General features: G+C 41.6%; 1 protein-coding gene across 1 annotated transcript in view; it reads left to right on the top strand.

Annotated features, from left to right (window-relative positions):
* The window catches only part of LOC101660058 (phospholipid-transporting ATPase ABCA3-like), a 206,495-nt gene that overhangs the window by 128,876 nt on the left and 66,428 nt on the right, over window positions 1-11,191 (top strand). The window contains exons 15-16 of the mRNA XM_045285074.1: window positions 2,329-2,479; window positions 10,070-10,168. Coding sequence (XP_045141009.1) covers window positions 2,329-2,479; window positions 10,070-10,168 — 250 coding nt within the window. The remainder of the gene's footprint in view (window positions 1-2,328; window positions 2,480-10,069; window positions 10,169-11,191) is intronic.

Here is an 11,191-nt window from a genome sequence, read left to right as displayed (position 1 = left end):
CAATAAACTATCTCAGGTGCCATCAGGATATATCCAGCAGTTTATTTAAAGTCATGCTTAGATGCAGATTTTATTTAAAGTTTTTTAGTATCTTATAGTATTGAGTATATACAACTGATTTCCATGAGATTCTATATCCAAAATTGTGTTTGCCATTTGATTTTGTACGTCTGAGTTATGACCCACCTGATTTAAGTAGAAATGCTTTTGTTTTAATTATTTGTAGTAATTTCAAATAGTATTCACAAATTCTTGCTAAAAAACTATAATATGAAACTAGATGTAAAGAAGTATAAACCATTGAGATATCCGGGTCCCTTCTTATAGATTCAAATCTTTAAATCTCTTTAAATTGCATTTCTTATGCTTTAATTTTCAAAACAAGATTTGTGTTTATTTCTTTGATGGCATGGAAAATGCATGTTTTATCAGCATTCATCTCTCACTAACTACTTAGCTGAAGAAATGGCATGGAACGCATGCCTAAAATTACTTGGCTTCAGTAGCGGCAAGGAGAATCTGATTCCACACCAGCCCGAGCCCAGTTGCCATCTGGCAGAAGTCAGACAAGCCTCCACATTCCATCCTTCTTTTCCCTATTCTGACACCTACTGGTCGTGTACTCTCCCTGCACTCTCCTTTTCTGCTGGGTTTGCGAAGCTGTCCTAACAGTTACACAGAACACACAGACAATACTCACAATCTGGAGATTTATTGGGGAAGGGAACAGGTTACTACAAGTCAGGATTAGAAAAGTCTTTTGTCTACAGCAGCCCCTCTTCTCAGCCAGCCTCCGAGTCTCGCTCTGGTCCCCAGCCTCGCAGCCATATGGTCCTTGCTTTGTGGGCTGGGAAGGCCACTTTTTCTGCCCTACAATCGCAGTGCTGTTTCTGTGTTCTGCTTCATGGCCTCAGGGCAGCTCCCTGGCTCTGTTTTACGGTCTCGGTGAGGCACCGTACCCAGTACCCAGTGCCTCTGCTGCCTTTGCCATTCAGGCAGGGATCGTGCGCATCCTCCACTGATAGCTCACCTTTCTCAATTGTTTAGGATTCTTCCTCTTCCTGTTTCTGAGATGGCTCTCCTATACCTAGAGGAATGGCAAAACTGGCCGTGTCCCAGTCCGAATCTTCTACACCTCATTCGTGTCCTTCCACTCAGTCATGGTGGGAGTTATAAAGAGGGAAGGGCCATCTCGTGCTACTTCACTTCATCACAATTGCTTTCTGCAGAATGAGAAGTTTTCCATTCATGACACTGTTGAGAAGAAAATATAATTGAGAAGCTTATTGTGTCATCCATTCATAAAAATGAAAAACTATTACACACTTTCTAAGTGTTATGGATTGAACTGTATCCCCCCCCACAAAAAAAAAAACATGCTGGAATCTGCATCCCCATACCTGTGGTTGTAAATCTGTTTGGCAATAAATTTTGGTTTTTTATGTTAATAAAGTCATATCAGTGTGAGGCGTGTCCTAAACCTAAACACTTCTGAGTTATCCAAAGATGGATGCATTACTGGGCTAGACAGGCACCATTTGAGGATCAATTAGCCAAAGAACACTCAGAAAGTAATAAAGATGTCAAAAACTCTGATTTGGAATTTTAGCCACCTGGACTATGAGAAAATTAATTTCTGTTATTTAAAGTCATCCACCTGTGGTTTTTTGCATTATAGCAGCACCAAGAAATTAGGACAACAATTAAACCAAAAGTAGTTTAAGTCTCCAGAGCTACTAGATAAGTCGTTTCATTCCCTAGCTGTCAGTACTCTTTTTTTTTCTTCAGTAAAATGGAGCAATAATTTCTTTCTATTGTTTTCTAACACTCTCTATGTTTTAACACATTTTTCTTGTTTTATACACTGTTTTTTCTCACTAACTCTATGAGATCAGAGATTCTTATCTATTTTGTTCACTGATAAATGTCTGGGGCCTAAATTAGTGCCTGACAAACATTGGGCAATTGATAATTATTAAGTCAAAGGTTATTAAGACTGCAACTTCAAAAGTGATAAGTGGCCAGAGAACAAAGACCTTTCTTGATATATCTGCTGTACCGAATTATATACCCCAGACCATTCGTGGTCACTGGGTGACTTATTTAAATTACACAGGAAGGTATTATTCAGTGCCTTGGTTCTTCAAGCAGTCTTTTAAACCTTTAGATATGAATGTCTTTAGTCACAGCCAAATGTCTTGTGACATATGATGTCTTCTTTCTGTAGAACTAGCCAGCATGAACTTTGGACAACCAAATTTGATCTTACAAGATGATTAAAAAGTACAAGATTGCTTCCTTCATCTGATGTTTGACGATTTCTCTCAGGTGCTGGGTACCAGATAGTCATGGAGAAGAAACTTCAGTGTGATGTTGAAGGGATCATAGCACTAATTGATTCTCATGTTCCACAAGCCACTCTGGATAGCAATACCTCAACTACATTATCGTTTTATCTACCCAAAGAAGATACACAAAGGTATGAGTCAGAGGTTTCCAGCAGATAGTTTTCAGTGGCCAGAAGTCATTTTAATTTTGTAAGTTTAACAGGCTTCATGAGTAGTGTTACATTAACAAGCCATGGCTCAATTTATATCTATCATTTGCCAAATAGCATTGGGAAGCTCGTTGTTAAATTTCTCTCTCTCTCTAAACAGAGATAAGTTCATTCAAGGCTTATTTGACATTTTTACTTCTGCCTGTTTTAGAAAGTTTGCCATGTAGTGCTTAAAGCTTCGTGGTGTTAATAGGTGATAGCTAATGGTGGAGTATTTGAAGTGTACCGATTTTGTGTCTCTTGAGTACAATTTAGGGATGTGTTAGGATGATTCAATTAGAAAGTAGCCTACATGGCAACTCTTAGGAAAGATGGCAAGTACACAAATAATTTGGCCCCAGCTGCTAGATAGTTAGAGGAGAGGTACAGACATAATTTCCATCCCAGGTCAGTGAAATATAAACTAATATACTCATTAATGACTTCCGTGGAGTGTGCAATTTTCATCTTCTTGCATACACAAGAGATGAAGGTCTTGTAATACATTGCTCTACACTTCTATCTGGTAAAGAAATATCACATAGGGTGAAGGAAATAACAACATGGAGAAAAGCAAGCCAAGATTCTTTTAAGTAAAGAGATCTGAAAGTAAGATTATTCAAACGGAATAAAAAAATAAAAATAAAGGAAATTCTCGATGGAAACTATATTCCTTCAGAAAGTACATCTGACTTTCTTGAAACATAGGATCAGAGAAAAGTACTGAGGCAGCTGGGGAGAACCTTGACCCCAATACTGGACACCAAGGAATAAGAGAAATGAAAGCAACCACTGGTTATTCATGTATTAAAAGAAGACTCATTTCACAAAGGTAGAGGATGTTCTGTTCGGTACTTAGCACAATGGTGACCTGTAAGTGCACAGTGTAGACAGAAAAACTGCCTAAACTTAACCACAATATTGGTGCGTGTTATATCATAAGCAGACAAACAATATTATCAGAAGAGACCAGGAATAATGACTATGTCATCAATATGTCTAAAATGAAAATATTACATTTCTTCTTACTGTTGAATATGGAAAAATGTTAACTATGGAAGGGAGAACGAGGAAGAAGCTGGGAGATAAGTAACCAGTTACATAGATCAATATCAATACATTAGATATAAGGATTTCTAAATGTGTGCATGTATTCACGTGAAAAAACAATGAGCAAACGATTTGTAAAAATAGTTATATTTCAGATACGTATATTCTACTGTACTCAGAATGTAACTAACAAAAGTGAAGTTGATATTTTTAAACAAAGTTGTAGCTAGGTCTTTGAGAAGACCAATTATTTCTATAAAACTTCAGTCAACTTAACTTGGAAGGAAAGGAGAGAAGGCACAGAGTTACTTATGCTTAATAGGAAACAGGTGGCATCACTACACATTTTACAAATGGTGTATTAAAAGAATATTAGGAGAATGCTTACAACAAACCAATTTGACAAATTAGATGAATTTGAAAAGAATCCTTGAAAGACACAAATGATCAAATCTGATTCAAAACGTATCTGACCCCTGTAGATGACAACATTAGTCACAATACCAAAATGTTGGAGACCATTTAAGAGCCCGTCAAAAGCAGGGAATCTTCGAGATTGTGGTTCCTGTTGCCAGGGACCGTCCAGTCAGTTCTGACCCCTGACAACTGTATGCATAGCAGGGTGCAACACCACCTGGTCCTGTGCCATCCACACAGGGTTACTTTGCTTAGAATAGGGGGCACGAAATGAAAACGGGGGGAGGGGGGGTGAGTAGACAGAGTCAAGAACACTAGAAGTGGTTATTTGAAAGGACTAGTTAGCAAACCATGTGAAAATCAGGAGATGAGGTAGTTGCCCCTTGGCTTCCTTGGCTGACTTTTGATTCTGGTTGTTTTGGAAGTGGGAGTCTTTCAGCGTCCAAAGCAGTTTACTTCTGCCACCTGCTGGGGGTCCTTGACTGCGTCACGGCTCAACTACCTGGGCAACAACCTGGTTCTTTCCAAAGGGCTCTGTACCACCCAAGTCCGAGACGGTAGCCCCCCACTCTTCAGTTCCAAGAAGAAGGGCTCTTCCCTGGGCACGATGTTCGCTCTACAGCCTTTGGGGCTGAAGTTCCTCAAGTCAGTGTGTCTCGCTTCCACGTACCTTGCTTTATTTAATTTTTTTTGTAGGCCTACAAATTGTAATGAAGGTCCATTTTCTAGGACTAATTTCTGTTCATCTCATGCCAACATTTCCTCAATATTCGTTGGGGAGTTGGAGAACACCTACCAGGGGAAGTGAGCCTCTGTCTCCATCCTCGGACGTGTCCACTGGTACTCTCGTTCCAGTGGAATACAAGATAGGAGGAGGAGGCAGCATCTTTAAAGTGTGTTACCTAAACGTACATATACATATTAGGTAGTGTCATCTGGAGGGTGTAGGGGTTAGGAACCACTGGGCTGGGTGTCATCTACAATTTGGTTTTTCTTCCAGAGTTCCTGCACAGACCAATATTCTTTGGTCCCCTGTTTTACTGCAGGCAGGAAGGGGGCACATTGTAAGGGGAGCAGCAGGAGGCAACAAACCCACCTGAAAGTATGGGTGAATCAAGGAAGCCACTCTCGCTGTCATCTCCTTCCTCAGGAGGTGTTGGCTCTGCCTGAAATGTAAAGACACCTCCTGCTATTAGTGTAGTGTCTAGCAGAGGAGCTGCTTGTGCTGGGGGCGGGAAGCCCAAACCTTAGGGACTTCTTTCACTCATCACCTCATCAGGAATCTGCCCCAACTCTTCACTCAGAGACCCACAGGGATTCTCCGGAGAAATCTGTACCAGGATCAGGAATGGCCCAAAAGAGACCCTAGCAACTAAAGTCTAGGGTTTCATTTTGACAGCAGATTTCCTCCCAGCGAGGAGATGGGTACAAAGATTCAATATAGAGGGCGCTCTTTTCCACTTGACAATCCAAAGGCGTGAGGAAATGTTTGCTCCGTTCTTGGGCTCATCCCAAGAGTTTTCCAAGAGTCTCTGGTTACAGGAACCTTAACAGAGTGAAGAGTGTTGAACACTGAGCAGGCAGCCTCTGTGTCCTCTCACTTTCCAGGTAATCTAGGGATCCTCATGGGAGCTTTTCATAGTTTGACTTAGAATGCCTGGGCCCCACTAGTTCATGTGATCAAGTGACTCGCTACCAGACCCAGCCTCCTAGTGGGGCTTTAACTGAGTACCTTTTAGTTTTTATTTCCTGCCCTTTGGGCATTCATGCTTCCAAGGACTCTTCTCTTTGCAACAAAGACATGAATCTTGGTCCAGCATGACCCTACACATCAGGTACTCTCTATTCCTATCTTGTGCTACCTAGCTCCGTTTAATTTCCAGTGGCAGGTCTGTCGACCACAGTGGCCAACAATACAATATTTTGTTTTTCCTTCTGCTCCGCCGACCACTCACAATTGTTGAATATTTTAAAGGCAAGAAAGTGTGCTACAGGAATGACTTAACCTCCCTCTGGCCTTAACAATTTTCTCCTAATTGGGGAGCACCTTGAGTAATGAATGTCATGTTGATCAACCAAGAGTTATTGAGAGCTTCAGGGCCCAGGTCAATGTACTGCGATACTCTTTCCACAAGCCTCTCAAAGAAGGAAGAGGAGTTTTCTGCCTTCTCTCAAATAATTTCTATTTTTTAATTGGCATTTTGTAATCTCTTGGGTTTGGGCACTTCTTTTTTTAACCCTCATACACAAACCCAGTACAACTAGAGTTTCATTAAGTCCCAAGTCTGATTATGGTGCCATGTTGGGTCGTGGTAGAGTGTAGCCTCTGTCCCTCCAGGTCCGATCTCATCATTTGGATGTAGTTAGTGGAGGCAACTCACCTCCTCCTCAGCCTGCTCGAAGGCCTGCACTTTTCCTTGGAAAGTGAAAGGGGTATTTAATGAAGCTTAATTAGATGGTGGGTAGCAAACATGGAAGCTGAGAATTCCTCCATTTTGATATGAAGGTTATTTCTTTTTCCACTTGTACAAATTGGAAGTAGAAAAGGTTGTGTACACAAAGTTACCTTGGGTCTGCCTTCCTTGTCAAGTTCTATTGGTACTTCTGGCCATGGAAATTTCCAAACCTGGGTTCCTATGACTCCCCCAACCAAAAAGAGTAATTTGTCTGACGTCAGACCATGTCTGGTGCAGCTCTGGTGTTATCTGGAGTTGGTTTAATTGAAGTTTGTCTGTCTATAAGCCTCCTTGGTGCCCCTGAACTGGATTCTGATCTGCAACAGCCTGTAATCTCTCACCCTCTCCTAGGATAATGGGGCCATGGGCCTGAGCCAGGGTTGGTTGACCAGAGGAACATTAGGAGCTCAGTCTTGGGATACCTTCTAAGTTCTTCAACACTTCTTTGGGTGCTAGGAAGAGTTAATATTTTGATATAATGACAAATTCTTGACATGTTACTTCATCTCAGTTTTAGTCCTCTTTATGCAATAATAGTAGTTGTAGAATAGTCTTATAGTTGAGAGACCCATTTACTGGACACTTGTCCTCCCAGTTCATATGCAGTATGATTACACAGAAATACCATTTTCTTCATTTTCATTGGCTCAGTCTCTTTCAATCAATTAACACACTCAGGGCAGGACAGAGGGTGGAGGGCAGATTGTTCTGGTGTAGACTGGGTTCTCTCTATCATAGGGTACCTACGTAGGGTACCTACGTAGATGCCTTTTTACCAGTGGACCTGGAGCCAGGTGGAAACATGGTAGTCTTGTTTCTATAAACTGCTTTCCTTCTTCTGAAAAATTAGGAATTTCAGTTCCATATGTTGAGCTGCCTAACAAGTTCAGCAATTTGAACCCACCAGCTGCCCCAGGGGAGAATGACGGGACTTTCTGCTCCTGTAAAGATTTACAACCTTGGCAACCCCAAGGGTTTCCTATAGAGTTGCTGAGTTGAAATCCCCCAGGGCCTAGAGGGCAGAGTACATACATAAGAGTTCCACAACCTGAAGGAGTGCAATACCCGGTGTTACCACCAGGTGCCAGCCATGCCTGACTGACTTGCAGCTCACTCACATTCAGAAGGAAAAAGAAAAAAAAGAAAACTACTAAAGCTGCACTTTTAAGGTAATCAGATGTTTACAAGATAAAGCACCTTAGTAAAGTAGAAGGGCCAGGCAAAAGAGAAAGCAGCTCCACAAGATGGATGGACACAGTGCTGTCACAATGGGCTCAACCCCAAGGACAGTTGTGAGGATGGCGTGTGTCATGGTGGTGTTTCATTCGCTTGTCGATAAGGGGTTGCAATGAGTTGGAAATGACTTGATGGCACCTGATGCAGCTATAACAAAGGAAGGCATGGATCCAATGGAACAATGAAACAGAGCAGAAGAAACCCAAAAGGACTATGAGCAAAACTCAGCACCATCAAGTCCATTTCTGACCCATAACAACCCTACCTATTCAGGTCAGGGTAGCTCTGCCTCTGAGGGCTTCGGAGACTGTAACTAGCTGCTTAAGGAAGTAGAAAGCCTTGTCTTTCTCCTGTGGAGTGGCTGTTGGTTTCAAACTGCTGACCTTGCAGTTAGCAGCCCAACACATAACCACGATGCCACCAGGGCTCCTGTAAAGTTTCAATGCTCACATAAAATCATACTCACACAAAACTCATACGGACGATATTCCTCAAGGTCAAAAACCTAACTGCGCCCTTTCAAAAAAAAAAAAAAAAAGATGGAGACTCACTCCCGGGAACAACTGCTTATGTACCTATCCAGCCAGTATAGCACTTAAAAACCCTTATACACCTGCCCGACCAGTAATGAATGCCGTGTTGACCAACCAAGAGTTACTGAGATCTTCAGGGTATGGGGTTTCCATATCAGATGGGAAGACAACCCAGCTTCACTTGTCCTTGTTCTGGAATGCCACACAACAGTGGCTGAAATAAAGGGCCGTGAAGGGCCATATCAGACCTTCATCACTTCACACAGAGATCTGAGATGTATGCGTTTTTTCAAGGATCTCCAGGTTTCTCTTCCTGCCACTGCTGCTTCAAAGATGGCTTGTCCATATAGCCAAGGAGGTGGTAATTAAAACTGACCAATCCCCTCGCTTAATGCTACGCATGTCCTCTCTGCGTAGTTCTACCCAATCATTTGGTGGGCATGGCAGAGGCTTGGGTAGAAGAGCCATGTTTAAAATTTTTTAAATTTCCACTCCACCACAGGGGTTATAGACTCACCCAAAGCTTCGTGGGCCAGCATTTCACAGCCTTAGTCTTCTTGCCATATGCTAGGGTGTACAGGGCCTGGCAGTGTCATAACAGGCCCAAGATTGTCAGTGATTCGCCATGGTGAGAAATCTTCAAGTGGCTGTTCAAAAGAAGACCAGCAACTCTCTGAGATTTGCTTCCAGGGCCACGGCATCTCAGACAGCCATGGGGTTCCACCTAGGGATACCAAATTTGTTACTGCAAAGGGTGGATCAGAGTTGCCTGCTATCAAGAAGCCAATCACTCTGAGACACGAGTTTGGTGGCACAACAAGGCTTAATGCTGGTGATATACAAGAGACGGAACCGAGTGCCCTCCTAGGATGAGCTCCCTCCAGGGGAAATAGTGGAGCATTTCTAGAGGTCCTTGGCCTGGAACACGGATCTTCTTTACGGTTCTGTTTATTTCAGGTTGTGCTGAGCACTCCACCACGTTGTCTGGCCGCTCCAGACACGTTGTCTCCAGCATGTATTGCTTTCTGCTATATTGGCAGCCAGTTCTTCATCAAAGAGAACAGGCCAGGTTCCATTGTGCACAGGTTCCATCCGAGATGTATGACTATTTCTCTTCATTCCAACAATAGCCCTCAGGCGTGGTGGTTGACAACCGTAGGCAAACTATTGATTCAACTATGGGAACCTGTGGATGGCTTTGCAAATTGAAGTCACCACAACCATGTACCAACATCAAATGGATAAGAAACAGGACTCATTGATCTCTTGCCTATGAAGACTCACCTTAAGCAAAGATGAAAATAAATATAAAATCAAGGAATGGGAAAAACATATCAAGCTAACGGCAGCATGAAAGGGCAGGGTGGAAACAGTAACTTCTGATAAGATATACTGTAAGGTCAAATCCAGCATGAAGAATAAGGAAATGCACTATGTAGTGATTACAGAGTCAATCCAACAAGAGGGCATTTTTGTTTTAATACTGAATAAACAAAATCTAGTCCATAAATGCAGTGGGCTGTAAAGAAAATGAAAATCCTCCAGGATGTAGGAACTATATTATGTCAATAAACTATTCTCAACTAGACATGTTCTTTAATGTATATAGAAAATTCTATTAATTTTATTAGAAAACAAAATAATATCAAAAACCAAGTTACATTTGGGAGAAACTTAGTAAGAAAAGTCTTTTTCTGTTTGTTTCACAATAAGCATTGCAGTGAAAATCCATCTAATAAACATTCCCACTGCTAACAAGAAATTATTTGGAAATAAATGGATACTGAAAATTCACTGATGCTTGTGCTGGTGCTCTTTTCCTCTTCTTCCCCTCCTTCTAGGTTTGCAACTCTGTTTCATGACCTGGATCAAAAACAGGAAGAATTAGGCATTGCCAGATTTGGTGCTTCAATCACTACTATGGAGCAAGTCTTCCTTAAGTGAGTAATGATCACCAGGGGACAAAAACCAAAACACTTCCACCTTTAAAGTCCTACATAAATTTGAGGGTAAATCCTATTGTTTGGGATTAAAATAATTGCAAAATAGTATTATTATTTTAAACTACTGTGTCTCCAGATATAGTCAGCAGGAAAGTAGGGAAGAATTTCCATGTTGGGCTTAATGATGGGTCTCTTTGTGAAAAGGATCTAGACATTACTTTAAAAAAGAAAATTAGCCTCTGTATAATCCTAGAAAATGTTTTAGCTCTGGCTTGGAGTCCCTACTAAGAATGATTTTGACATCTTGATTTACCATGTTTCTGTAATCTATATAATTAATGCCTGATTTGTTTCTCAGGCTGTTTAGCTTGCCACTAGGCAAGACCAACTGTTTTAAAATTCTCAGGGTGTTCGGGTTGCCACTAGGTAAGACCAACTGGCAAGCTGTTAAAAATATTCACAAAATAGCCTTTGTCTGGATCCAGACACCATTCTCTCATTTAATATTGTCAATATCTTATAGATCCTGTCATTCAAACTCACTTCCATCAAGTCAATTCTGGGCATAGTAGGACTGCCCCCTGTGGCTTTTCCAGGCTATGAATCTTTATGAGCGCATGAAACTTCATCTCTCTCCCACAGAGTGGCTGGTGGTTTTGAACTGCTGACTTTGTGGTCCGCAGCCCAACAGACAGCACGCTATGCCACCATTCCTTCTCTCTCACTGATAACGTGGGGTAATTGTGTCCTACAAATAAAATAAAAGTTGATGGGTACATCCAAAGTTAATGGGTACAAAGTCCAGTAAATTTATAAAAAAGGCCCCAAAACGATTCAATCAAAAGTTCAGTTGTCTCTCTTTAGCCAAGACACAAAGGGGCTAAATGATAATGAGACCGTTGCTTCACACAAGGAGCACAAGCTCTATAACAGTGGGGGTTATGTTTGTTTTTTCCACTGCTTGTACTGGGGGTCTCCAACAATATCAGATAGACACTCAAAAATGATTCTTCGGAGAAT

Source organism: Echinops telfairi, unplaced genomic scaffold (assembly GCF_000313985.2).
Source record: "Echinops telfairi isolate 266 unplaced genomic scaffold, ASM31398v2 ScPeMD7_5;HRSCAF=22, whole genome shotgun sequence".
NCBI lineage: Eukaryota > Metazoa > Chordata > Mammalia > Afrosoricida > Tenrecidae > Echinops > Echinops telfairi.
Note: the sequence above shows the minus strand (reverse complement) of the source record. Positions and strands in the feature narration are given on the sequence as shown.